Source organism: Ceratotherium simum, chromosome 7 (genome assembly GCF_057802395.1).
Source record: "Ceratotherium simum simum isolate JZ-2026a chromosome 7, ASM5780239v1, whole genome shotgun sequence".
NCBI lineage: Eukaryota > Metazoa > Chordata > Mammalia > Perissodactyla > Rhinocerotidae > Ceratotherium > Ceratotherium simum.
The window spans coordinates 68,999,790-69,027,478 of NC_141906.1; the positions used below are offsets into that span (position 1 = coordinate 68,999,790).

Here is a 27,689-nt window from a genome sequence, read left to right on the forward strand (position 1 = left end):
TATGGCTGAGTAGTATTCCATTGTGTATAAAGACCACATCTTCTTTATCCATTCATCCCTTGATGGGCACTTAGGTTGCTTCCAAGTCTTGGCTATTGTGAATAACGCTGCAATGAACACAGGGGTGCATGTATCTTTAGGCATTGGTGTTTTCAAGTTCTTTGGATAAATACCCAGCAGTGGAATAGCTGGATCATATGGTTGTTCTATCCTCAATTTTTTGAGGAATCTCCATACTGTTTTCCATAGTGGCTGCAGTTTGCACTCCCACCAGCAGTGTATGAGGGTTCCCTTTTCTCCACATCCTCTCCAACACTTGTTTCCTGTCTTGTTAATTATAGCCATTCTGACGGGCGTGAGGTGATATCTCATTGTAGTTTTTTTTTTTTTTTTTTAATTTTATTTATTTAATTTTTTCCCCCCAAAGCCCCAGTAGATAGTTGTATGTCATAGCTGCACATCCTTCTAGTTGCTGTATGTGGGACTCGGCCTCAGGATGGAGGGAGAAGTGGTGCCTCGATGCGCACCCGGGATCCGAACCCGGGCCACCAGCATTGCAGCGCGCGCACTTAACCACCAAGCCACAGGGCCGGCCCTCTCATTGTAGTTTTGATTTGCATTTCCCTGATAGTTAATGATGTTGAACATCTTTTCATGTCCCTGTTGGCCATCTGTGTATTTTCTTTGGAGAAATGTCTGTTCAGGTATTTTGCCCATTTTTTAATTGGGTTGTTAGCTTTTTGTTGTTGAGATGCATGAGTTCTTTATATATTTTGGAGATTAACCCCTTATCAGATGTATGGTTTGCAAATATCTTCTCCCAATTGTTAGGTTGTCTTTTCATTTTGTTGATGGTTTCCTTTGCTCCCAGCTTCTTTCTTATGCCCTGAACTGATTTACACTAAGAGAACAACAAAAAACTCTTCTAGCATGATGTGTTTTCACGCTGTAGGGAGCACAATGCTTGTGCATACTGTTGGTGTTGAGGTGTTTGATTGGATATTTTATCTCCTCACAGATGCCTGGAAGTCACTGACAGATAAAGTCCAGGAAGCTCGATCAAATGCCCGCCTAAAGCAGCTCTCATTTGCAGGTAATGGCTACAGTGGTCATTTTACCCCGTCTCAGAATATTCTGGTAACTTGTTGGTCTGAGTTACAGAGTGGATTCTACAAAAAAAAAAAAATCAACCTGCTTTTTTTTTTTTTTTTTAAATAATTTTTCATGGCTTTATTGAGATATAATTCTTATACTATACAGTTCACTCATTTAAAGCATATAATTCAGTATCTTTTAGTATATTCACAGAGTTGTGTAACCATCACTACTGTATAATTCCAGGACATTTTCACCATCCCTAAAAGAAACCCCATAGCCATTAGCAGTCATTCCTCAGCCCTGGCCCCTGGCAACCACTCATCTAGTTTCTGTCTCTATGGATTTGCCTATTCTGTACATTTCATGTAAATAGAATCATACAATATGTGGCCTTTTATGACTGGCTTCTTTGATTTAACATAATGCTTTCAAGATTTCTCCCTGCTATAACACTGCATCAGTACTTCATTCTTTTTTTTTACAGATGAATTTTTTTCATTGTGGTAAAATACACATAACATAAAATTTACCATCTTAACCATTTTTAAGTGTACAGCTCAGTGGTATTAAATACATTCACATTGTTGTGCAGCCATCACCACCATCCATCCCCATATCTCTGTTCATCTTGTAAAACTGAAACTCTATACCCATTAAACAATAACTCTCTATTCTCCCTCCCCCCAACTCCTGGCAACCACCGTTATACTTTCTGTCTTTATGGTTTTTCACTACTTTAAGTATCTTATATAAGTGGAATCATACAGTATTTGTGATACCGTTTTTGTGACTGGTTTATTTCACTTAGCATAATGCCCTCAAGGTTCATCCATGTTTTCCTTTAAGGCTGAATAATATTCCATTGTGTGTGTGTGTGTGTATCTCTCACATTTTGCTTATCGATTGATCTGTCGATGGACACTTGGGTTGCTTCCACGCTTTAGCTATTGTGAATAATTCTGCTATGAACATGGGTGTACAGATATCTCTTTGAGACCCTGCTTTCAAATCTTTTGGGTACATAACCAGAAGTGAAATTGCTGGATCATATGGTAAGTTTATTTTTAATTTTTTGAGGAACAGCCATACTATTTTCCACAGCAGCTGTACCATTTTACATTCCAACCAGCAGTGCACAAGGTTCCAATTTCTCCAAATCCTTGCCAACACTTGTTGTTTTCTGTTTTTTTGACAGTAGCCATCCTAATGGATATGAGATGGTATATCATGGTGGTTTTGATTTGCATTTCCCTGATGATTCGTGATGTTGAGCATCTTTTCATGTGCTTATTGGTCATTTATATATCTTCTTTGGAGAAATGTCTATTCAAGTCCTTTGCCTATTTTTTAATCAGGTTGTTGGTTTGTTTATTGTTGAGTTTTAGAAGTTCTCTATATGTTCTGGGTATTAATCCCTTATCAGATATATGATTTGGAAATATTTTCTCTCATTCTGTGGGCTGCCTTTTTACTCTGTGGATAGTCTCTTTTTTTTTAAGACTGGTGAGGGAGATATTTTGGGGGCAAGAAAATATGGTTCATAGGTCCTGCTCTGTCTGGTTATTGGGTGAACTATAATTAAATTTGTACATAGCCCCTCCCAGCAGTCACTCTGAACTGATTACTGATAATATGTGTAAAATTTCACTCCTAGAGGAAACCAGCATTCTGAACTTAGTGTGCTCAGCCTTAAATTGAGTAGCGCAGCCCCTTTTTGCCGGTGAGACAAAGATTCCTGTGATTTTTCCACGTCTTTTACTGCCACATAGAATGGTGGTAAGAAACTATGATCTCTGGAAGCAGAAACAACTGAGTTCAAGCTCCGTTTATGCCCTTTCACTATCAATATTACATTGGATCCAACCTAATTAACTTCTGTGAGTCTCAATCTCTCTATCTGTAAGTAGAAATATTAATGCAACCTTCAGAATTTGTTGAGGATTAATTAAAATAATGAACCTGACATTATTGGCAGCTATTTATTCATATATAGCTATTTATTTGTATGTATATAAATAAATGTTTATTTATTGGTATATAAGTAAATGTTTATTTATTTGTATACTCTAATATACCTAATGTGCCAAATTAAGATCATTATTCTGATCGAAGGGATTTGAGACAGAATTCAGAGAAATCATTGAATACTAGCATTTTTTTTTTTGGATAGTATCTTTTGATGCATAAAATTTTTTGTCATAAAGTCCAATTTGTTTATTTTTTCTTTTATTACCTGTGCATTTGGTGTCATATCCAAGAAATCATTGCCAAATCCAGTATCTTGAAGATTTTGTCTTATGTTTTCTTCTAAGAGTTTTATAGTTTTAGGTCCTTGATCCATTTTGAGTTAATTTTTGTATGTGGTGTTAGGGTAAGGGTCCAACTTCGTTCTTCTGCTGTGAATATCCAGTTTTCCCAGCACCATTTGTTGAAAAGACTATCCCTTCCCTGTTGGATGGTCTTGGCACCTTTGTCAAAAATCACTTGACCAAATATGTGAGGGTTTATTACTGGGCTCTCTATTCTATTCCATTTCTATATGTCTGTCTTTATACCAGTACCACACTGTTTTGATTACTGTAGTTTTGTAGTAAGTTTTGAAATCAGGAAGTGTGAGTCCTCCAGTTTTGTTCTTCTTTTTCAAGATTTTGGCTATTCAGGATCCCTTGAGATTCCAAATGAATTTTAGGATGGGTTTTTCTATTTCTGCAAAAAACATTTTTGGGATTTTGATAGGGATTGCATTGAATCTGTAGATCACTTTGAGTAGTATTGACATTTTAGCAATATTAAGTCTTCCAATCCATGAACATGGGATATATTTCCATTTATTTATGTCTTTTTTAATTTATTTCAGCAATTTTTTGTAGTTTTCATTGTACAAGTCTTACATCTCCTTAAGTTAATTGCTAAATATATTTTTCTTTTTGATGCTGTTTTAAATGGAATTGTTTTTGTAATTTCCTCTTCAGTGTGTTCATTGTTCATGTATAGAAATGCATTTGATTTTTGTGTATTGACTTCGTATATAGTGCTTTGCTGAATTCATTTATTAGTTCTAATAGTTTTTTAGTGATCTCTTTCGTGTTTTCTACATATAGGATAATATCATTTGCAAACAGAGATAATCTTACTTCTTCTTTTCCAATTTGAGTGCCTTTTATTTCTTTTTATTAATTACTCTGGCTAGAACGTCCAGTACTGTGTTGAATAGAAATGATGAAAGTGGGCATCCTTGCCTTGTTTATGATCTTAGAGGAAAAGCTTACAGTCTTTCACCATTGAGTATAATATTCACTGTGGGTTTTTCATATATGGCTTTTATTAGTACAGTCATTTGTTGTTTAATAACAGGGATACGTTCTGAGAAATGCATCATTAGACAATTTCATCATTGCAAACATAGAGTGTACTTACACAAACCTCGATGGTATAGCTTACTACACACCACATCTAGGCTATATGGTACTAATCTTATGGGACCGTTGTATATGCAGTTCGTCATTGACCAAAACGTCATTATGCAGTGCATAACTACGTCATTCCTTTATGCTGCCAAGTAATATTCTTTTATGTGGATATACCACATGTTATTTATCCATTCATCAGCTGATGGACATTTGGGTGTTTTCCACCTTCTGACTATGATGGTTATGTTTCCATGAATATTCATGTACAAATTTTTGTGTAGACATGTTATTATTTCTCTTAGGTATATACCTAGGAGTGGATTTGCTGGGTCATATGGTAACTTTATGTTTATCTTTTTGACCAACTGCCAAACTGTTTTTCCAAAGTGGCTGCACCACTGTACCTTTCCACTAGCAATGTACAATGGTTCCAATATCCGTATCCTTGTGAACACTTGTTATTGTCTGTCTTTTTGATTACAGACATCCTAATGAGTGTAAAATGGTATCTCATTGTGGTTGTGTTATACTTTGTTTTTAAAGTTTTAGTAGTTTCTCCTTGGTATTAGATTTCAAATTAAATTTAGGCAGTGTAAAAACATATCATCAATACAGTTGTTTCGAGTGAACATTAAAAATTTTAATTAATCTAAGGTAGGAACCTTCCATTGACTGTTTTCTCCATATCTGTCTACCTCTCTGACCTCCTTTCAGATTGGTCCTGGAAGGGGAGTGAATGAGTACTTAGAGGAGTTTGACTTTATCTATAATGTTTTTGTTTTAAGAAGGAACAGAGGGAAAATATTTGAAATGTATATTAGAAAATATCAACATTTGTTTATTTTAAGTGGCAGGTACATGTGTAGCTGTTATAACAGCCTGTGTACTTATCTATATTTTAAATTTTTCATAATTTTTTAAATTAAAAAAAAGAGCAAAGGACACAGTAGGCATTTTATCCTCTACAAAATACAAATGGCCAATAACATGACAAGATACTCAATCTCACTCATAATTTTAAAAATGCATATTAAAACATGATTATTTTCACCTTGATTAACAAAGATTCAGAATTTGGAGAGGATATAGATAAAGATGGACGAGATGAGCTATCTCTTAATTAATGGTAGGTATATAATTTAATAATACAACTATTTGGAGGAGCAGTTAAGCAATAGCTGTCAAAATTTTCAAGTCATGTGCCTTTGCATCCAACAATTCCACATCTAGGAAAATATCCTGTAGGTAGTTTCAGTCAAGTCATAAAAATCTGTAAGATTTTTCATTCCAACATGTGGTAGCAAAAAACTAGAAGCAATCCAAATACTCCTCAGTAGGGGAATTAAGAAAGAGGTCCAAGGTAAATTAACTGAAAAGGCAAGTTATAGCAGTATGTATTCCCTTTAGATACTTTTATATTATATATAATGGTTGCCTCAGAGGAGTGAAACCTGGGGAATTAGAATGGGCAACTTTTACTTTATTTCTGTACTATTTCCATGAGTAGGTATTACTTTTATAAATTAAAAACAAACTAGTTAATTCAAATATGTTCAGTTTTTAAAAGAACAGATGGCAAATAAATTTTTTTTAAAAAGTTAGGCTTCTCTTGGGTCCTCTGCCTCTGCCCCTCTCACGCTACCTTTGCTAGGCTTGTTCAGCCATTCCCATGCTCTCACATCGCATTCCAGTGATTAACCCATTCTTCTTCCTACCATCCCCCATATCCTGGGTCAAAAAAATCCAGTCAATCTGACATCATTCTTTTCTCTCATCATTCACATCCAGTTGGTCACTGCTATTGATTCTACTTCAAAAATATGAGTCCTATTCCTTTCTTCTCTCTTTCCTTCCTCAGGCATCGCCCTTGTATTTCTCTCACCTGTAATATTAGAAAGCCTTATATCTGGTCCCTGAGTCTCCCATCTCGCCTCCTTGTAGTGAATCCTCAGTGTCACCAGAAGTACCTCAAAAGCTTCTTCTTTTTTTTTTTTTTTTGTGGGGAGATCAGCCCTGTGCTAACATCTGCCAATCCTCCTCTTTTTTTCTTTTTGCTGAGGAAGACTGGCCCTGGGCTAACATCCGTGACCATCTTCCTCCACTTTATATGGGACGCCGCCGCAACGTGGCTTGCCAAGCAGTGCGTCAGTGCGTGCCTGGGATCCGAACCGGCGAACCCCAGGCCACCGCAGCGGAGCGCACGCACTTAACTGCTTGCACCACCGGTCCAGCCCCAAAAGCTTCTTATTGATGCCTACGAATTGTGGAATAAAATCTTCAGCCCTTAAATATTTGTTATTAATAAATATTTACCGAACACTGGTAACGTGCCTGGCACCATGGTGAACTCTTAGGCTATACTAGCTGAGTAGACGCAGACTCAGCCCTGCTCTCCTGAGGTTTCCAGGCTATGGCTCCCTTATACACCAGGCCCTATTAACCCTGCCTCATCAGCTCAGCCTCACCTTCCACGACTTTCCTCACCCCCAAGATTCCTTGTTCTGTAGCCACACTACACTACTTACTGTTCCAGGTCTGTCAGTGTGTCTTAAAGTGTGGTCATAGACGTGAATCAGAACCTCTGGGTTTGGAGGTGAGAAAGCTTAAGTAATTTTTGTTACTTACATTACGTGTGCTTTCACGGTAGCACACCATGGTTCATGCAGTTCCCTCTCCCAGGAATGGCCTACTTCCCTCCATCTTCTCTCTCCTGCTCCCCAAATTGCCTTGTTTGTTTGACAAACTCCTGTTAATCCTTCAAGACCCTGCTCAAAGTTGCCTCTTTTCTTTTGCCTTTTTTGACCATTTTCCTCTGTGCCTATTGCCTTATCACTTAGGATGCTTTTGCCCTCAGGTTACAGAAACTCCAACTCTTGACTGATTTAAACAGTGAGATGATTTATCATCTTACATAAAGGAAAGTCCAGAGGTGGGACAGGCATCAGGACTGGTTGATAGGGGAGTTTGCAGTGTCATTAAAGACCTAGATTCTTTCCACTTTGCTGTCCATGGTAAAGCTTCATCTTCAGGCTGATAGCAGATGGCTCCAGCAGTTCCCAGCATCACATTCAGTAGTGGCAATGTCCAGAGGAGGGGCTTTTTGTTAGGAAGAAATGCGCTTCTCACATCTCATAGACCAGATTTGGTACCATGTCCATTCCTAAGCTAGTCACCAGCAAGGGGACTGGGGTTCCCATTGTTGGCTTAGACTAATCGTGTGGGGTGGAATGGATGCTGGGAGTTAACCACAGTGACCACTGTGTTCCTCAGTCCAACACCTGTCTGTCATTCTCCATCTCCGTGCTCCCACCTTGTCCTTGCCCTCACGACCTTATATTCTAGTGGCGGATATAAGTACTCTGAAGAAGATAAAATGGGGTAATGAAATAGACAGTGACACAAAGGTGGGTAGTTGGTGGCAGGGAGCCTCTTATAGATAGAGTGGTCAGAAAAGGAGTCTCTTGAAGAGGTAACTTTAAAGCTGAGACCTGAGTGATGAGGAGAAGGAGCCGGTCATGCAACGGTTAGAGTAAAAGTCCTCGGTGCAGAAGAAACAGCAGGTGAAAAAGTCCTGAAATGGGAATACCTTTTATGTGTTTATTGTCTGTCTCTTCTGTGAAATACAAGCTCCATGAATACAGGTACCTTGACTGTCTTGTTCACCTCTGTATGCCCAAGTTTCTGTCTGGCACAGTGGAAAGATGGAAAGAATGTGTGGGATATAGTAGGTGCTCAGTAAATGTTTGTTGAATGAATAAATAAATCCCCCACAACAGAATAGATTGTTCCCTCTTAAGACTTCCCACAGTACTTGATACTCTACCTTTGTTTGGATACTTCCCCATTGTGCGGCTTATGTGTGTGTGTACATATCTGCCTCCCTCTGCCAAGAGCTCCTTGACAACAGTGGCCAACCCGAATTCATCTTTTTTTCCCACTGTTGACACAGTACCTAATCTCACTGTAAGCCCACCAGTGAATGTAGAGTTGAACACTCACCCTACACGTTAAAATGAACTTTTTTTGAAAATATACTTAAGTACATTTTTCAATGTCTTTTTCTACTTAGGAATCCACAGCAATCTAAAACTCCCAGGAAAAAATTCTTGGGGAAAATCAGTGTTGTGTAGAAAAAAAAATTTGCCATTGTCATATATGGCTTAAGCTCTTACATTGTAGACTTGTGTTATATATACTTAGGTTGAGTTCTAATCGGAATAACAGTTGTTCATAAAAATGTTGCTTATCTGGAGACTTAACTTTTTACTTGTCACCGAAACCAAATTATCTCTGTTAGAAATTCTCTAAGTGAAATAGAAATTAGGCATCTAATAATATCTTTCCCCTCTGCTAAAAAATTACCCAAGACATAGAAGAATTTTTAAATATGGAAAAGCAAACAACTACAATAGCAAATTAAAGGGTAGATGGGGTCCCACCTCCCAGAAGTAACTATTGTTAACATTTAAACGTGGCTATCCCTCCAGAGATAGCATGTGGTCCCCAAATTACACCAAGGTTTCATCTCTAAATATGCTTCATAACACAAATGTCTGTCCGTTGGAATTGCATATGTGATCCTAACACAATTATGCTTACGAAATACATATCTCGTCCACAACAGATACCTTTATTGTTTTGGTATCTATTAATAATATCAAAACCAGTATTTGTAAATGAAATATACTATATACTTAATAAAAATATAAAGAATATCAGCTATTTGCTAGTGTCCAAGAGAAGTGTGGCCGTTGTTACTATACCCCATTCCTTTAATGAGAAGAGCCAATCATTTTAGAAAGCCTTTCACCGTCTATGCCAGCAGACTTATGTCAATGTTGTTTTTACAAAATAGAAAGAAATAAGAAATGCTCATTAATAGCATGAGACTGAGTAAAACAAAGCAGCTAACGAGGGTATTACTCCATACTTTCACTGTAACAACACAAAAGAGAGTTCTGTGTTAGGGTTTTACTAACATTCCTTTTAAATTTTTATGAGGTGCCTGTGAGAATATGAGCCTACAGAACCCAGGTACTCCATTACCTATAAACAAAAATGGGATCCTAGTTGGAGTTATGCAGTCCAAGGTTCAAATCTTGTCACACTAGCTATGTGACCTTGGGTGTGGTATTTAAATTCTCTGAGCCTAGGCTTACTTACCTTAAGATGAAGCTAGTAATTCCTGCTGCATGTGGTCATCATGACCATGAGATGAAATAATGCATCTAGCATATCTGTGTCCATACAGAACATGGAAAATAGTCAATAGTTTGGTGGCTTGCTTTTTTCTTAATCTGTCATGAACACTTTCCATATGGACAGGTCTGTACCTGCCTCATTTTAATGGCTATCTAATGCTAATTTCTGTCCAGTCTTTAATATAACTCACCCTTGCGCAGCCTCTGGCAGAGTTATTCTCGGGCACAGACGTTTCTTGAGTACTGTGCCGTTTCCTGTTGGCTGCACTCTTCACTGCCCTGATACCTTTGATCCTACAGGTGTTAACGGTTTGAGGATGCTGGGGATTCTCCACGATGCAGTTGTGTTCCTGATTGAGCAGCTCTCTGGTGCCAAGCACTGTAGGAATTACAAATTCCGTTTCCACAAACCAGAGGAGGCCAACGAACCCCCGCTGAACCCTCATGGCTCAGCCAGGGCTGAAGTCCACCTTAGGCAAGTTCCATTCTTTTCCGTAAGCAGTTTTGGGTCCCGATTTTATTATCTAATGATAAAATTATTTTCCCACATACCTTTGAGATTTCCACTGTTAAGGCTGTCCTTCACTGCTTCGATTAAAGCATTTCTCTAAATATATTCTAATCTTTTGGCTCCAGGAAGTCAGCATTTGACATGTTTAACTTCCTGGCTTCTAAACATCGGCAGCCTCCTGAATACAACCCCAATGATGAGGAAGAGGAGGAGGTACAGCTGAAGTCAGCTCGGTAAGTCTTGAGTGGAGAGGGGTCATTAGAAATACTCCTTGCTTCCCTCTACTCCAGCTCTTCGGGGCACTGTGTAGTTTTGCTTGGATCAGAATTTCCTGGATAACCTCCTGTTGAAGTAACAGTAGTTGGCTAGCAAAGTGAGAGAACTATGTTATAGAGGAGAAATTCAAATAACTGTAAGATGTATATTTTATTTTCTTTAACCATAATATACTCTGTCAGCTTTGAATGTACCACCATAGTTATCGTGGTCAGAAAGTACTATATATATTAAAATAGGCCTAATTGTATAAGGCACTTGCTATGCTTGGCATTGAACAAAGAGAATAGTGTATTCATATTTTCTAGGAACCTTCGATCCAAGACTCAAAACTGATTATTTCCTGAAGAGAATTCATTAATAATATACCTTATCTCCTTAGGAGGGCAACTAGTATGGATCTGCCAATGCCCATGCGTTTCCGGCACTTAAAAAAGACTTCTAAGGAGGCAGTTGGAGTCTACAGGTATGGCTAAAATTCTAGAAAGAATTATAGAAAGCAAATGAAGTTTTGCAAAATTGAAGTAGACCAAATGCTGGAGTGACCTCCCTCGTTCAGTAAGTGAAGTTTTAATAGATATTATTAATTGAACCTGATGTCCTAGGATCCTGTAACTCCTTGTTTTGAACAAGGAATTGAACACAATAAGCATTAAAATATTGCTAATTCTAGTGAGCTGCAGAATGGAGAATCCTTGGCCATTTGTTAGAACAATTAATATGCTCAAATCAGGTGGGTCCAGATTCTTTTTTTGTTTTTTTTCCCCTCATCTGTCCTGGGGACTAACAGACTAGATTTTATTCATGTCTTCACACAGTTTACCTTGTTTTCAAAATTTGTGGCTGATCTCTTCTCCATCTTTATATGCTAGGTCTCCCATTCATGGCCGGGGTCTTTTTTGTAAGAGAAACATTGATGCAGGTGAGATGGTGATCGAGTATGCTGGCAATGTCATCCGTTCCATCCAGACTGACAAGCGAGAGAAGTATTATGACAGCAAGGTGAGACTCACACTTTCACTCTCCCAGTTCTTTTGTTTTGTTGTAGAAAGGAGCCATCAACTATAAATATGATCTCTAGATCAAAAAAGAAATAGTGTCAGCCATAAAAACAAGACAAAATTGTGCCGTTTGCAACAACATGGATGGACCTTGAGGGCATTATGTTATGTGAAATCAGCCAGACAGAGAAAGACAAACGCTGTATGATTTCACTCATATGTGGAAGATAAACACACGGATAAGGAGAACAAATTAGTGGTTACCAGAGGGGAAGGGGGAAGGGGGAGGGTGAAAGGGGTCAAGGGACACATACATATGCTGACAGATAGAAACTAAACTATTGGTGGTGAGCACGATGCAGTCTTCACAGAAACTGATATATAATAATGTATACCTGAAATTTACACAATGTTATAAGCCAATATGACCTCAATAAAATGATGTAAAAAAAAAAAAGAAATAGTGTATTTTATCAAAGTTTTTTTTTTTTTACATTTAAACATCTCTGAAATTTGTGTTGGGCCCAGTAAAAGTTCAGCGTCCACTCTAAAGATTAGTACACAAAGATACTCTTCAAAGCTTTGTCTGAGTGGATCCCAGGATCAAAAGCACACAGCAGGGCTAGCCCCGGGCCGTGGCAGTTAAGTTCGTGCCCTCCACTTCGGCAGCCCGGCAGCCCCGGGGTTTGCTGGTTCGGATCCTGGGCGTGGACCTACGCGCTGCTCATCAAGCCATGCTGAGGTGGCGTCCCACATACAGCAACTAGAAGGATGTACAACTATGACATACAACTATCTGCTGGGGCTTTGGGGAGAAAAAAGGAAAAAAGGAGGAAGATTGGCAACAGATGTTAGCTCAGGGCCAATCTTCCACAAAAAAAAAAAAAAGCCACAAGGAGCTACCATCTCACACCTGTTAGAATGACTATTAAAAAAAAAAAAGCACACAGCAACACAATCTTTAGGTTTCTCTTTCCTGTGGAGACATTAAGAAACCTCTGGTCTAGTGCCTATAATGTAAGAATTCATCATGGAAGTATCTTGAAAGATGGGAGAAATCTGGAGATTTTACTAGCAGAAACTCTGTTTGTTGGCAGCTGTATCACATCAGAAAAAGGTTAGGAAATGTCCCCAAACCTGAGCCGTAATAACAAGTTCTTCTCCTTTCTCCTCCACGTATAGGGCATTGGTTGCTACATGTTCCGCATTGACGACTCCGAGGTGGTGGATGCCACCATGCATGGAAACGCTGCACGCTTCATCAATCACTCCTGTGAGCCTAACTGCTACTCTCGGGTCATCAATATTGATGGGCAGAAGCACATTGTCATCTTTGCCATGCGCAAGATCTACCGAGGGGAAGAACTCACTTACGACTATAAGTTCCCCATTGAGGATGCCAGCAACAAGCTACCCTGCAACTGTGGCGCCAAGAAATGCCGGAAGTTCCTAAACTAAAGCTGCTCTTCTCCCCCAGTGTTGGCGTACTAGGACCCAGGGCCATCCAAAGCAAGGCTGAAGGCCTTTGCCAGCAGCTCGGAGTTCCAGGATTGAGTGGGCACAGTTGAGGAGCCTCCATGATGGCTGAGCTCCTGTATGTCCCATATTCACATATACATGTGATCATAGTCCTGGAGGGAGAGAGGAGGTCTCAAAGAAAAGATCCACGATGAGCTTTCTACTGGGGCCCTTCTGATTGTATGCCATTAAAAAGTGGGAAACGGGGTCCCTAGCAGACTTGCCTGGAAGGAGCCTATAGAGGGCTAGTTATGTTGGGAGACTGGGCCTGAGCATCTCCTCAGAGAGAAGTTGCCATCCTCGCCTTGGCCCTTTCCCAAGCACTATAAGCGAGGGGTCAGGCAAAGCCCCGAACATAGGGTTGGTTGGATACCTGAGAGTTGGCCAGCCGGGCCCAGCCTGTAGCCATCTGTTGAACAAACAGAGAAGATCTGGCGGTTTTCCCTACTATCCTCCCCCTTGAGAGTTCACTTCTGGTTGGGAGACAGGATTCTTAGCACCTTTGGTGTCAAAAGGTTGTCTTGGGGTTGTGCCAATTAATTACCAAACATTGAGCCTGTGGGCTTTAAGTGGGAGTGTTATCCCCATGAGCCTTATCTCAGCCAGTTACCTTTCTTGACAATAGGAGCAGCTTCCCTCTCATTCCTTCTCTTCACTCCACTCTCTTCATTTCCCCTTTCTTCATCCCACTGCTTTCCCATTCTTTCTGGGTGGTAGGGGAGAGTGACTCCCTGCTCAAGGACACTCCCTATTGGGCATAGTCTTTGCCTACAAAACGTTCCCTGAGCCTGTAAGCACTGCCAGTGGGGAAGTGGACAGGAGCCATTGGCCATAACCAGACAGAATTTGGAGAAGTTTTCATAGCGCTCCACTGAGAGTTTTAAAGAAATATATGTAGCATGATTTTTTACAAGAGGAAAAAAGAGTATTTAAATAGGATTTGAATCATGCAACAACCAGAATATCACAACCAGGATGACCCCTGGTCCCCATTCTTAGGACATGCTCACTTTATTTTCCCCTTGTTAAGACATAGGAAGACAGTTTTTAAATGGTCAGTGTCCAGTTGAAGGCAGAACACTAATCAGATTTCAAGGCCCAAAACTTGGGGACTAGACCACCTAGTATTGAGGGAACTCTGCCACCTGTGCAAAATCCATTGATAAAGTAAATTAAATGACACTACTGCCCTGATTACTCCTTAGGATGTGGTCAAAACAGCATCAAATGTTTCTTCTCTTCCTTTCCCCAAGACAGTGTCCTGAACCTGTTAAATTAAGTCATTGGATTTTACTCTGTTCTGTTTACAGTTTACTATTTAAGGTTTTATAAATGTAAATATATTTTGTATATTTTTCTATGAGAAGCACTTCATAGGGAGAAGCACTTATGACGAGGCTATTTTTTAAACCGCGGTATTATCCTAATTTAAAAGAAGATCGGTTTTTAATAATTTTTTATTTTCATAGGATGAAGTTAGAGAAAATATTCAGCTGTACACACAAAGTCTGGTTTTTCCTGCCCAACTTCCCCCTGGAAGGTGTACTTTTTGTTGTTTAATGTGTAGCTTGTTTGTGCCCTGTTGACATAAACGTTTCCTGGGTTTGCTCTTTGACAATAAATGGAAAAGGAAGGTCACCCAGCTCCATTGGGCCACTCCCCTCCTTCCCATATTGAAGCTCCTCAGAAGGCTGTAGTAGTATCTGACACAGCAGTTTTCCTCTTCTTTCCTGTGCTCTCTCTCTCCTTTCTGGCACTCGCTCAGAGTGGTGAGAAGTGGTAAGCTACATTTCCCTCATCTTTCCTACTTCAGAGTTAACAACCAAGTTGAATGGCAACCTGACATTTTCCATCACCATCTGCCTCATAGGTCACCTCGCTCCCTTTTCCTCTGCCCACCAAGTCCTCATACCTGCAAAGAACCCGTGGATCCCCCTGTGCCCTCTTTTGGGGCAGCCTGTTGAAACTGAAGCACAGTCTGACCACTCACAATGAAGCAAATTTTTCTCTGCCTCTGTCAGCCACAAGGTTTCAGAGCAGTGTAGTCCAGTAGAGGGTGGGGCACCCTTTTCTCACCACAAGAAGCCCATTCCTATGGAAGTCTAGCAAAGCAATACGACTCAGCCCAGCGCCCTCTGCCCCAGGACTCATGGCTCTGCTGTGCCTTCCATCCTGGGCTCCCTATTCTTCCATAAGCGTAAGAACTTTGTCTGGTGGCTTTGCTGGAACAGTTTTACTGTCATGCAGGGAGCCCTGTATTGCGGCCAGGATGGCAGCGACTTCCTTGTCATCATGGAGAAGTGCCAGCAGAGGACTGGGGAAAAGCACTCTACCCAGACCTCACCTCCCTTCTTCCTCTTGCCCATGAACAAGATACAGTGGCCCTAGGGGTTCCACTCGTGTCTGGTTTCCTTTATTATTGCACTGTGTGAGGTTTTTTTGTAAATCCTTTTGTTCCTTTTTTTTTTTTTTTTTTAAGAAAAAAACCTTAAGCTGCATTTGTTACTGAAATGATTAATGCACTGATGGGTCATGAATTCACCTTGAGAAAGACCCAAAGGCCAGTCAGGGGGTGGGGGAAACTCAGCTAAATAGACCTAGTTACTGCCCTGCTAGGCCATGCTGTACTGTGAGCCCCCTCCTCATTCTCTTTCTACCAATCCCCAACCCTGAGGCCAGGGGAGGAACCCACATCTTTCCTTCTGCCAGCCGCAGATGGTTTGCCTTGCCTTTCCACTCCCTAATTGTCACCCACAGAAATGAGTAATTGCTCTTATAGCTTAACCTTGAGTCCATTGCCAAAATTCAGCATACCTGCCAGCAACTTGAGGAATAAGCTAAGGTTTCCCTATAAGAGGGAAAGAAGGCAAAAAACGGCATAGCTATCTCCCAAACACCTCTGAGTTTGTTTTCAAAGTGACCAAGGGAATCTCCACACAAAAGTGCAGACTGAGGAACTGTGGTGGGTCGTTCCCAAGAATCCCCCAAGGGGCATCCCCAATCCCTAAGGAGTAACAACTGCAAACCTGGTCAGTTCTCAGTGAGAGAGCCAGCTCACTTACAGCTTTGCTGCTAGAACCTGTTGTGGCTGCATTTCCTGGTGGCCAGTGACAACTGTGTAACCAGAATAGCTGCATGGCGCTGACCCTTTGGCCGGAACTTGGTCTCTTGGCTCCCTCTGTTACCGTCCACCACCTCCAGCACAGCCCCTCCTGTTTTTAGACCAATAACAAGAATTAAGGGGGAAGCCCTGGCAGCTATTTATGTTTTCAACGAGACTCCTTTGCTGGGATCCAGTCCACCACCCCGCTTGCCTCTGTGAAGCCTCCCGGCCAATGCAGTGAGCACCATGCAGCTCCCTTGATTTAAAAAAAATACAACAACAACAAAAAAAAACAAAAAAAAAATCTTTTAATGAATGTATCTTTCTAAAGGACTGATGTTCAATCAAATATCTGAAAATACTAAAGGTCAAAACCTTGTCAGATGTTAACTTCTAAGTTTGATTTGAGATTTTTTTAAATAGAAATCAAGTTTTGGTTTTTTGGGTTTTTTGTTTTTTTTTAAAGGAAAAGCGGGTCATTGCAAAGGGCTGGGTGTAATTTTGTGTTTCATTTCCTTCATTTTCAAGCAATACAAGGTTATTGAGCAGATGGTTTTGTGCCGAATCATGAATACCAGTCAAGTCTCACACTCTGAAAACTTGCAACTTTTTTGTTTTGGTTTTCAAATAAGTATAAATATGATATATATAGGAACTAATATAGTAATGCACCATGTAACAAAGCCTAGTTCAGTCCATGGCTTTTAATTCTCTTAACACTATAGATAAGGATTGTGTTACAGTTGCTAGTAGTGGCAGGAAAATGTCAGTCTGGCACTCCTCTGATCCCCTGAAATGGGGGGAACCCAAACCATAAAGGGATGGTAAGACAGTCCCTCCTTAGGATCAGAGGGAGATGCAGAAACGGTGTCACCTGGATTTTTTCTGCCCATGAATGTTGCCAGTCAGTACCTGTACTCCTTGTTTCTCTATTTTTGGTTATGAATGTTGGGGTTACCACCTGCATTTAGGGGAATATTGTGTTCTGTGCTTTCCTGGTATCTTGTTCCGAGGTACTCTAGTTCTGTCTTTCAACCAAGAAAATAGACTTGTGGTGTTTCTTTTATTGAACTTTTAACAATCTCTTTAGTAAATACAGGTAGTTGAATAATTGTTTCAAAAGCTCAACAGATGACAAGCTTCTTTTCTAGAAATAAGACATTTCTTGACAACTTTATCATGTATAACAGATCTTTTGGGTTTTTTTTCCTTGTGTTCTTCCAAGCTTCTGGTTAGAGAAAAAGAGAAAAAAAAAAAAAAAAGGAAAAAATGTGTCTAAAGTCCATCAGTGTTAACTCCCTGTGACAGGGATGAAGGAAAATACTTTAATAGTTCAAAAAATAATAATGCTGAAAGCTCTCTACGAAAGACTGAATGTAAAAGTAAAAAGTGTACATAGTTGTAAAAAAAAAAAAAGGAGTTTTTAAACATGTTTATTTTCTATGCACTTTTTTTTATTTAAGTGATAGTTTAATTAATAAACATGTCAAGTTTATTGCTGCACATGGTTGAGCTCTCTTTTGGCTTTGGCTGGGGTGGAGAAATGGGGGACTGGAGTGGCCTGTGACCTGATTACAAAGTACCTTCCACAGTCCCTTCTTTTAAGGTGGAATCAGTAAATCATTCCTCACTACCTGCCTTCAGGCCCCACGCCACACTGGCTCTCTTATCAGCGATAGGCTTGATGCCTTACTCATCAGTGGTGTATGTTCAGGACAAAAGTAATTCTGGATATGAGGAAGAAGTCAAGAGGATAAAGGAATAGTTCTTTTACCTCCTGTGTATCCCTCCTCCTTTATCCATGGGCGGTCAAGCAGTGGCTTTGAAGGATTTTCTCCCAATCTATGAATATAATAAAATGAAAGCATTTCAGGGAGAACCTGGACCCTCTCTTGCTCCACTCCACCTTAAGGCTGAAATTGGATTTATTTACTCTGTTTCTCCTAGGACTGAGGTGGGGGTGGGGAGGCAGTTGAGAAATATTTATAAAGGTTCTGCCAAGCCAGGGTCCCTAACCCCAGGCCAAAGGGGGTTGAGTTTACACTACAGCCAAAGAATGGAAGACACTCCTCCTCAGGGGGGATGGTCCTCAAACAGAACCGCCTCTAGATCTGCTGGCTGTGAGGCCCAGCCCCCACCCCTCCTTCCTCCCTCTGATCCTGAGTCACCTTTTCGGATTTTGGAGTTGAGCACCATGGGGACTCCAAATGATCAGGCAGTGTTGCAGGCCATATTCAACCCTGACACCCCGTTTGGAGACGTTGTTGGGTTAGACCTAGGAGAGGAAGCACAGAAGGAAGAAGCAGATGAAGGTGAGTATTTGACCTTGGAGTACAGTTCTCCACGTTGGCTGGCTGGTCTGCTGGCCTCCCTGGGGTGGCAAAGGGAGGTGGTCTTACAAGGCCCCTTGTTCCACGACCCTTGGATGATGATTGAGATTGGAATCAGAGAGGCCGGCTGATCCTTAGTGCACTGATGGGGTTTGGCAACAGCCACCGCCAAGAGGAGAAAGCCAGGGTTTGTCTTAATCCTTCAGCCCTCACACCTCTGAACTTACCTCACCACTTAATTCACCCCATGATCCAAGCTTAACTGTGTTTGGGAAGGGGGGATGTTAAACTCTCACATCTTTGTCATAACAGAGTATATCACCCTACACAGAATGGAAGACAGAAACAGGGCAGGGGGTGGCTCAGCTGAATGATTCCAACTTAAACACGCAGAACCTAAGCAAGCATTCAGTGTCACACACCGTTACAAGCCAAGCACTGAGCTAATTCTTCCACAGAGTGAGTGCATTCATTGGCTTTTCCATCGGTCCCTAATGGGGACTCGTGTCCCCATCAGAAGTTTTTGATGCCCTTTGCTTCTAAAGGAGTGAAGCCTAAGCCTTACTGAAACTTCACGCTAAAAAGCTGAGGGATGTATCGGAAGTGACTTCCTTTTTTTTTTTTTTGTGAGGAAGATCAGCCCTGTGCTAACATCTGCCAATCCTCTTTTTTTTGTTTGTTTTTTTGCTGAGGAAGACTGGCCCTGGGCTAACATCTGTGCCCATCTTCCTCCACTTTATATGGGATGCCACCACAGCATGGCTTGCCAAGCGGTGCGTCAGTGTGCACCCAGGATCTGAACCGGCGAACCCTGGGCCACCGCAGCGGAGCATGTGCACTTAACCACTTGCACCACCCGGCCGGCCCCCAGAAGTGATTTTCATGACCTGGGTACTTCATGGTGGACTTCATGTGGGAGGCAGTGTAGTAGAATAAAATGGGGCAGGCTAAGGAGCCAGAAAGATCTGGGTTCAAATCTAAGCTGTGCAATTTATGGGCTGTGTGACCTGAGCAAGTCACTTAGCTACAGGCTGAGGGGTTTGGGCTTCATTCTCTTGGCAATGGGGAGCCAACCAAGGACCTTTCCCAGGTCCCTTTGGAACTTAGGCAGTGTTAGCTCTCAGCCTTGGTGACCTCAGCTCTCCCTGCCCCAAACACTGCATCAGACTCCTGCTGTGACTCACACTCCAGCCTCATCAGCTCTGGCTCAAGTCCCAGGTTTCCAAAGCCTGAGGTGGCTTTTGCTTCTTGCTCCCAACTGCACACCTGTCCCTTCCTGGCTTCTTCCCTGGCACAGACGGAGTTTTCCCTCGAGCACAGCTGGAGCAGTCCAAGGCCCTGGAGCTGCAGGGGGTGATGGCAGCAGAGGCTGGCGACCTCAGCACAGCCCTGGAGAGGTTTGGCCAAGCCATCAACCTGCTGCCTGAGAGGGCCTCAGCCTACAACAACCGAGCCCAAGCCCTGCGACTCCAGGGAGACGTGGCAGGTGAGAGGAGACGCCCTGGAGCCTCTGCAGAAGGGGCCCTGGAGTGCACAGACGAGAGACAAAGTGGCCATGGGGCTGGGGCATGGGGCCGGGGGGACTCACTAAACCCCTGTGGAACCTATGTTCTGACCTATAAGACATATATGATGGGCCCTGCTAACCTCTTGGGGCTACGGTGAAAGTCAGAAGAGAATGCATTCCATTTATTTACTTAAACATTTACTGAGAACCTACTATTGTAGCAGTGGGCTAGATGTTGAGGACAAAGGATAAAAGATATACTTATAGCAATTACTAAATTAGTATGTGCCGGCACTAAGCACTTTACGTGTAAGATGTAGTAACTCATTTAATCCTTGCAACGACCCTACCAGGTATGTACCATTGTTGTCTCCACTTACAGATGAGGAAACTGAAGATGGGGGTTAAGTAACTTGCTCCTCTCATACAGCTGAGAAGTGGCCAGCTGGGATCTGACCAGTTGGCAGGGCTCCAGAGTGTGTGCTCTTAATCCCCACATGATACTCCTTCACAAAAAGCTCACAGTTGAGGGCGTAGGACAGACACATAATTATGATACCAGCATAAGGAGTTTGAGAGGGCTCAGCCTGGGATCTGTTCCTGAGGGGTGCGTTTTGAAGGATGAGGAGTTAGCAGGATGGAAGGGAGTCAGAGGGAGAAGGCACAGCCTGTAGAGGTCCAGAAGGCACGAACAGGTACAGGGAACTTCAGATCTCCAGGCTGGCTGGAGCAAGGAGTGGTGGAAGGATGGCAAATAGGGGCCAGATGGTGAAGAACTGGGAACGTTGGGCTGAGATGGGACTGTGTCTTGTAAACGTGGGGAATCACTAAAGGGTTTTAACTGGGGAGTGACTGGATCAAACCTGCTGCATGCAGGTTACTCTGGCTGGAGTGGGGACAATGGGACAGAGAAGGTCATGCTGGGGACCAAAGAGCAGGCTGATGTGAAGGTGTAACCACAGAAACCTAGCTGGGAACTACTACACTGTTACCACTCATAGTAGTGGAGGTGCTCCCTGGGCCAGGAATGCCAGACCCAGGAGTTTGGACTCCATTCTAGGAACACTGTAGAGCCCCAAGAGCCCCTTTTCCAGGCTCATCTGCCACCTGGCTCTGGCCAGGCAGGGCCGTGGAGGTCGCTGGCGACAGCCTGCAGACCAAAACCCCAGATCAAAAGTGATTCCGCCTGGATGAGGCTTTCCATTCCTCCAGACCAGCTCCTCCAAAGGAAACCAAGGAACGCTATGATCAGAGGGCTTCTCAACCGTCTGGGTGGGATGGGGAGCATAGCCCCTGCTGGGTTCCAGGGACCAAAACACAGAGAGACAGTACAGGGAGGATCAGCCTTTCTCTAGGATGATGCTGGATCTCCCCAAGCACCCTGACAGCTCTTTAGAGAATACGAGCAAACCGAAGCAGAGCCCAGAAGAAATGCAGCTCGGTGCACCCTACAGTAGATGCCAGCTGGCTGCCTGAGCTTGAGTTCAGAGTTCTGATGAAATCCAAATATTTTACGAGGATGATAAAAATAAAAATGGCTCCAAATGGTCTCTAGCTCCAAGACCTCCTCCAAAGAAAATCAGATACAAAATAATTATCATGGAGATAAAGAATGAGGAAAGACAGGCAGTCAAGAAAACAGGTGAGAGAGAAGCTATTTTAAAGCACACAATGGAAACGAGGAGAGAAAAGCCTTCAAAAGGAAAAGAAAGAGAAACGGATTTTATCGTATTGGTAAGAAATGGTTGTCAGTTCATAATAATTTTTTTTGAGTCTAGGATTCATAATCACCTGCTGCATGGCGGATCCTTAATAACGTATGTGTGGAATAAACTGCCTGCTATATGCCGGGCAACGGGCCAAATTCATGAACATAGTGACCTTGGAAATCCTCCTAGCAACGTTCCGGTTTTGGTGTATTAGATGGTGGAAAATAATAGGGACAAGGTGAAACCTGGACTTTAGTCCCAGCTCTGCCACTAAACTGGCTGTGTAGCCCAGGGCAAGTCTTGCCCACTCTTCTAGTCTTCATCTATGTGATGGGACTAACAATACCTACCTCTAGGATCAAGCGCAGGCGGGGTGTATATGACTGAGCCCCAGGGCCCCAATTCTGACCCCGGATGAGTGCCTGCCGAAGCTCTGACCCCGGCCCGCCCATCCCACAGGCGCCCTGGAGGACCTGGAGCGCGCCCTGGAGCTGAGCCGAGGCCGGGGCCGCGCCGCCCGCCAGGGCTTCGTGCAGCGCGGGCTCTTGGCGCGACTGCAGGGCCGCGACGACGACGCCCGCAGGGACTTCGAGCGGGCGGCGCGGCTGGGCAGCCCCTTCGCGCGGCGCCAGCTGGTGCTGCTCAACCCCTACGCCGCACTGTGCAACCGCATGCTGGCCGACATGATGGCGCAGCTGCGCGGGCCCGCACCCGGCGCCGAGCCGGCCCGCGGGCGACGGGAGGGGGGGGCCGCCAACCAATAAAGCTGCCAGCTCGTACCGAGTCCCGCCTGTGTCTGCGTCCAGCGCCGTCCCCGCAAGCGGAGGGCACTCCGGCGTCCCCTGCGTGGGAGGCCGTCTGCGCGCGCCGGGATGGCGGGGGTGGGGGAGGCCTGGGAGAGGAGCTGCCGCCCACCTGCCCGGGGGGAGGGGCCCGCCGGCCGTGGTCGGGCATTGATTGGCCCTGACTGGCGCAGCCCCGGCCCCTGCGGCGGACTGCGGTGCTCGTCAGACCTGAGCAGTTGCTCCGGCGGCGCTCGGGGAGGGAGCCAGGTGAGCCGCCCGGGAAGGCGGGGCCGGGGCCGGGATGCTTCGCGACCCCCGCCTTTCGGCTCCACCTCCGCGTGAACAACCAGAAGGATGGGAAAGGGGGTGTAGGGCGCGAGATGGCAGGGGGAATGGGGAAGGAGAGAGACGGAGTCGGGAGAAGGACCGACCCTTTGGAGGAGGGGCATGTGTACCCCAGTGTGTGTGTGTGTGTGTGTACGCGCGCGCGCGCGCCTGCTGCATGCTGCACGATTGCTCGTTTTTTTGTATGTGAGGGTGTGTACCTGTTTGTCCCCTGGAGTCGGCGCTCAGTTCCGCGCCCGCAGGGTGTACAGGTACGTGCTGGGTGGGCTTGGCTTTTTGCTTCCTTGCCTTCACCACTGTGGGTCAGTCTACATTTGTGTTTCCGTGCAAAGTTCATTTTTGTTTCTGCAGAGTAAATTCCTGGAGGAATTACTAAGCTTGCCTGTTGTCACCTGGCTAACATCGACGCCCGCCCCCTTCCCTCCGCAGCCTGGGGCCCAGGCCAGGGCCACCATGGTGCTGCCTCCAGGCCCAGCTACCCTCCCGCACACACTGCTGCTCCTGCCAGCCCTTCTGAGCTCAGGTACCCCCCTGTTCATCCCTTGGCCAAGCATTTCCGGGTCAAGTTCCCCCTTTCCGCTCCTTGCTTGCACCTTCGGTTTGGGTACCCACTTCAGGCCCCAGGCACCAGACCTGGGTTCCCCTCACCCACCTACCCAAGGTCTTGCCAGTCCCTGGTGAGAGAACTCAGGTGCTCTGTCTCTTGACCTGCTGCCCCTCTGTAACTGGACCCCTTCCTGGTCAGAGAACAGTACTAACCCATCCCCAGCCGTCCAGAGAACCTCCTGCTGTGTTCCAGGTTGGGGGGAGTTGGAGCCACAAATTGATGGTCAGACCTGGGCCGAGCGGGCACTGCGGGAGAATGAACGCCACGCCTTCACCTGCCAGGTGGCGGGAGGGCCTGGTACCCCCCGATTGGCCTGGTACCTGGATGGACAGCTGCAGGAGTCCAGCACCTCCAGACTGCTCAGCGTGGACGGGGAGGCCTTCTCTGGAGGCACCAGCACCTTCACTGTCACTGCCCAGCGGGCCCAGCATGAGCTCAACTGCTCCCTGCAGGACCCGGGCAGGGGCCGGTCAGCCAACGCCTCCGTCATCCTCAATGTGCAATGTGAGTGCCCCTCAGGTGGACAGGGAGAGGCCCCGGGGGCCACCAGGCAGGTGGTCCCATAGGACATTTAACAAACACTTAAGCACTTTGCAAATATTAACTCACTTTATCCTCACAATAACCCTATGAGGTAATTAGTATTGTTATCTGCATTTTACAAACGAGAAAACTTAGGTACAGAGTGGTTAAGCAAACTGCCCGAGGTCATACAGCTGGTAAGTAGCAGAGCCAGGATTCAAATCGGGTTATTTTGGCCCTAGTGTTTATACTCTTAATCATGACGAAATGCTGGCTCCCTGGCAGACCCAGCCATCCTGCTTCCCAGTGCCCCCTCAAGGAGAGGTCCAGGCCCCTGGCTCCCTTCTGGGTTTGGGAGGAAAGAGCAAGGAGTTGAGGGGCTGTGGTGAGAGCACATTGGTCTCTGCTTTGCACCAGTTAAGCCGGAGATTGCCCAGGTCGGGGCCAAGTACCAGGAAGCTCAGGGCCCGGGCCTCCTGGTTGTCCTTTTTGCCCTGGTGCGTGCCAACCCACCTGCCAATGTGACCTGGATCGACCAGGATGGGCCAGTGACTGTCAACACCTCCGACTTCCTGGTGTTGGATGCGCAGAACTACCCCTGGCTCACCAACCACACTGTGCAGCTGCAGCTCCACAGCCTGGCGCACAACCTCTCTGTGGTAGCCACCAACGACGTGGGTGTCACCAGTGCCTCGCTTCCGGGCCCAGGTGAGCACTGGCAGCAATGGCCCAGCAAAGCCTGAGGTGGGTATGGGATCTCTGTACGGAAATGGGAGACTTGGTGCCCTTGAGTGAGTCTTGTTAATGAGCTGACCCAGCCACCTGGGCAAGGATGACAGAGTCCTACCTGTGGCATCTCCGAGTTGGGGGCCCTGCCCACTTGGAACCTAACCAGAGGACAACCTACAGGGCTCCTGGCCACCCGGGTGGAAGTGCCACTGCTGGGCATCGTTGTGGCTGGAGGGCTTGCCCTGGGCACCCTGGTGGGATTCAGCACCTTGGTGGCTTGCCTGGTCTGCAGGAAAGAGAAGAAGACCAAAGGTAGGCCAAAACGGTGGAGGGCTGAGGGTGAGGGAGATGAGGTTGGGGTGAGCAGCAAAGGCTGTGAGTGGAGCTGGGCAGAACAAGTGGTCTCTGACAAGTGACAGAACAGGTCTTCCCAGGAATGGCCATGGGTAAGACCACATGCATCCCAGGGCGCAGGGCCTGGTCCCAGAGCCAGGGCTGGGCTTTTGAGAGACCCCTGGCCTGAGGGTCCTGGGTCTGAAAGGGCACAGGGGCAGAGCCCAGAGTGGGTGGTACATTGAAACCGGTGACGTGGTTTCTTTCTCCTCAGGCCCTTCCCGGCGCCCATCTCTGATCTCTAGGTAACTCTTCCTGGGTCTGGGTGGATGGGCTGAACTGATATGAGCATGGAGACAGTTGGAAACCTGGGGTTTCTGGTTGTTCTGGAACGGGCCGCAAAGCAGGAATCTGTGCCTGCTGGAGCCAGGGCGTATCCCAGGCTTTTTCTGCCCTGTAGTGACTCCAACAACCTGAAACTCAACAATGTGCGCCTACCACGGGAGAACATGTCCCTCCCCTCCAACCTGCAGCTCAATGACCTCACTCCAGACACCAGAGGTACATCCAGACCCTCTGTTTGCTTCTGCATTATCTTCGGAGGTGCTTCTGAAAAAAGACAGACCCTGGTACTTAGGAGGGGCTGGGCCCCATCAGGCATACTCCTTGTCCTGGGCACCACGCACTTTGTCACCCAACAGGAAAACCAGCAGATGGCCAGATGGCTCAGAACAACAGCCGACCAGAGCTTTTGGACCCAGAGCCTGGTGGCCTCCTCACCAGCCGAGGTACTGGGAAAGGGGCCTGCTGCCCTCCTCCTCTGCTCCCCAGCCTTTTGCTTATGCAAAAGGCCTCTGAGTCCCTGGGGCGGAGAAAGGTCTCCCAACTTCCAAGGAATGAAGGTTACTGAGACTCTTGGGCATCTTTGACCCTGCAGGTTTCATCCGTCTCCCAATGCTGAGCTACATCTATCGAGTGTCCAGTGTGAGCAGTGATGAGATCTGGCTCTGAGCTGAGGGCGAGATGAGGGTACTCTCTTGGCCCCTGGGCCTCTCCTCCTTCTCCTCCAAGACATCCCCTGTCTGGCCACGTTGTCAACGTGAAGAGGTCATGCCACTGCCACTTTTACCTGCCCTCCTGGCTGGAGTGGCCTCTGTGTCATCCACATGATGCGTTTCACTGGGATCTGACCCTCAGGGGGACAGGTATCCTTGGCAAGGCTGCCAGCTGGCTCTAAGCCCCTTGTTCTCAGGTTGGGGGCTTGCATGTCATGCCTGTGTCCAGACAGATGGAGCTCTTTGTCCAGAGGTCATCCAGCATCTAAGTGTGGCATGGCCCTGTTGGCTTGGACCCACTCTGTGCCCCACACCAGTATCCTTTGCACCGTGTACAGCGGGCATGGGGGCATGCCTGGTTGGGGGACAGAGGGCCCTGCACGTCTTGGATTTCCTTCCCATGCTATGCTGCTTTGTTCCTTCAGGGAAAATTTAGGACCCTGCTGGCTGTATAGAACCAAACTGCCCTTTGCATAGGAACCAACCCCTGGCTCAGGGGCATTGGCCAAGCACAAACTAGTCCCTTTTGCTGCATACCTCTCTGCCCTTCTCTGTCCCCTCTGCCCCGCCTCCGCTTGGGCATCATAGGTTACACACTGGACCGTCTCCACTTCTTCACCTGGCACTAGACTTCCCCACTGGCCTGGCCCCTGGAGTTGCCAGCGCCTGGTGTTAGCACAAGTCAGGAAGAAAAGAGGGAGGTGAGAAGTCCAGTGGCATCCAGGACAGCATGTGGCTATTTTCTTACAGTGTTATTTTCTTACAGTGTTAGCACTTTAAGCACATCCCCTGGGGAGGGGGTGAGTGAGGGCCTCAGGGCCCGCTGTGTGGCTTCCCCAAGTCTGGCCTTCCTCTGATTCACTGTGAGTGCCCTGAGCCCTCGGGGTTGACAGTTTCCCTCTCAATATGTCTCCCCCACGATGGGACCCCACCCCTAACCATCCCCTGACTGCCCATAAGCAGAAAGCCGCTCTGCGTGTCCTACCCTCTGTTCTTTAGGGGACGGTCATAGTGGCACATAATTCATCAATGCCAGAAGCTTTAGGGGGACATGGAGGAAGAGGGAGACCACATACCCCCAAACAACCTAAGAACTCTTTGAAAAACAACGTGGAAATGATTGCAAATTAATATAGTGCAGAGTATATTTTTCCCTTGTTGATATCTTGTTTTGTAATTTTTATCATGTTTCTGCCTAGGACAGTGCTGAGCACACAATCAATTCAATAAACTTGACAGTGAATGTTACATGTCTGCTTCACTTCTTCGAATATTTTTTTTTTTGGTGAGGAAGATCGGCCCTGAGCTAACATCTGCCAATCCTTCCTCTTTTTTTTTTTTTTTTTTTTGGTTGTTGATGAAGACTGGCCCTGGGCTAACATCCGTGCCCATCTTCCTCCACTTTATATGGGACGCCGTCGCAGCATGGCTTGACGAGCAGTGTGTCAGTGTGCGCCTGGGATCCGAACCTGTGAACCCCAGGCCGCCGCAGCAGAGCGCGCACACTTAACCTCTTGTGCCACCAGGCTGGCCCCTGAATATGGTTTTTAAATGAAATCTTTAAATCACACAGTAGAGCAAGTATAGCAAACACCTGCATGCCCACCACTCAAGTCTTTTGAATCTTAACATTTTACCTTATTTGCTTC

The 27,689-nt window shown here is 45.3% G+C and overlaps 3 protein-coding genes and 1 long non-coding RNA gene across 18 annotated transcripts in view; 3 read left to right on the top strand and 1 right to left on the bottom strand.

Annotated features, from left to right (window-relative positions):
* Positions 1 to 17,621, top strand: part of KMT2A (lysine methyltransferase 2A) — an 82,851-nt gene extending 65,230 nt beyond the window's left edge. For all 7 annotated transcript variants that reach the window (XM_087433776.1, XM_087433778.1, XM_087433777.1 and 4 more), the window contains 6 exons: positions 1,019 to 1,093; positions 10,010 to 10,188; positions 10,350 to 10,453; positions 10,879 to 10,962; positions 11,369 to 11,498; positions 12,680 to 17,621. In XM_087433776.1, the coding sequence (XP_087289902.1) occupies positions 1,019 to 1,093; positions 10,010 to 10,188; positions 10,350 to 10,453; positions 10,879 to 10,962; positions 11,369 to 11,498; positions 12,680 to 12,955 (848 nt within the window). In that variant the 3' untranslated portion in view covers positions 12,956 to 17,621. The remainder of the gene's footprint in view (positions 1 to 1,018; positions 1,094 to 10,009; positions 10,189 to 10,349; positions 10,454 to 10,878; positions 10,963 to 11,368; positions 11,499 to 12,679) is intronic.
* On the bottom strand, positions 17,201 to 22,546 carry LOC106801385 (uncharacterized). Its single transcript, XR_015552730.1, has 4 exons — positions 22,445 to 22,546; positions 18,287 to 18,393; positions 17,893 to 17,960; positions 17,201 to 17,346 (listed from the first exon to the last, which is right to left on the bottom strand). It is a non-coding gene; the product is annotated as an uncharacterized LOC106801385 (long non-coding RNA).
* On the top strand, positions 18,313 to 22,467 carry TTC36 (tetratricopeptide repeat domain 36). The gene is made up of 3 exons (XM_014785112.2): positions 18,313 to 18,430; positions 19,746 to 19,934; positions 22,124 to 22,467. The coding sequence occupies exons 1-3, from the start codon at positions 18,313 to 18,315 to the stop codon at positions 22,426 to 22,428; spliced, it is 612 nt and encodes a 203-aa protein (XP_014640598.2). The 3' UTR covers positions 22,429 to 22,467.
* Positions 22,547 to 22,556: 10 nt separating the features above from the next.
* On the top strand, positions 22,557 to 27,288 carry TMEM25 (transmembrane protein 25). 9 transcript variants are annotated; one of them, XM_087433788.1, is made up of 9 exons: positions 22,752 to 23,045; positions 23,146 to 23,317; positions 23,594 to 23,905; positions 24,341 to 24,631; positions 24,833 to 24,964; positions 25,260 to 25,290; positions 25,519 to 25,546; positions 25,687 to 25,773; positions 25,923 to 27,288. In XM_087433788.1, the coding sequence occupies exons 1-9, from the start codon at positions 22,830 to 22,832 to the stop codon at positions 25,944 to 25,946; spliced, it is 1,293 nt and encodes a 430-aa protein (XP_087289914.1). In that variant the 5' UTR covers positions 22,752 to 22,829; the 3' UTR covers positions 25,947 to 27,288. The 9 variants fall into 9 exon arrangements, with proteins under 9 accessions (XP_087289911.1, XP_087289916.1, XP_087289912.1 ...); XM_087433787.1 differs by having other exon boundaries at positions 22,754 to 23,045; positions 25,446 to 25,546; XM_087433785.1 differs by lacking the exon at positions 22,752 to 23,045 and adding an exon at positions 22,557 to 22,716 and having other exon boundaries at positions 25,446 to 25,773.
* Positions 27,289 to 27,689: the final 401 nt, after the last annotated feature.

What these genes read in the sequence shown, in the direction of transcription:
- TTC36 (XM_014785112.2), top strand. Translation starts at nt 18,313, where the DNA reads ATGGGGACTCCAAATGATCAGGCAGTGTTGCAGGCCATATTCAACCCT. An exon ending in GAAGGAAGAAGCAGATGAAG is followed by an intron (nt 18,431 to 19,745) that starts GTGAGTATTTGA and finishes TCCCTGGCACAG; the next exon opens with ACGGAGTTTTCCCTCGAGCA. An exon ending in ACTCCAGGGAGACGTGGCAG is followed by an intron (nt 19,935 to 22,123) that starts GTGAGAGGAGAC and finishes CCCATCCCACAG; the next exon opens with GCGCCCTGGAGGACCTGGAG.
- TMEM25 (XM_087433784.1), top strand. Translation starts at nt 22,830, where the DNA reads ATGGCAGGGGGAATGGGGAAGGAGAGAGACGGAGTCGGGAGAAGGACC. An exon ending in GAAAGAGAAGAAGACCAAAG is followed by an intron (nt 24,965 to 25,259) that starts GTAGGCCAAAAC and finishes CTTTCTCCTCAG; the next exon opens with GCCCTTCCCGGCGCCCATCT. An exon ending in TGGCCTCCTCACCAGCCGAG is followed by an intron (nt 25,774 to 25,922) that starts GTACTGGGAAAG and finishes TTGACCCTGCAG; the next exon opens with GTTTCATCCGTCTCCCAATG.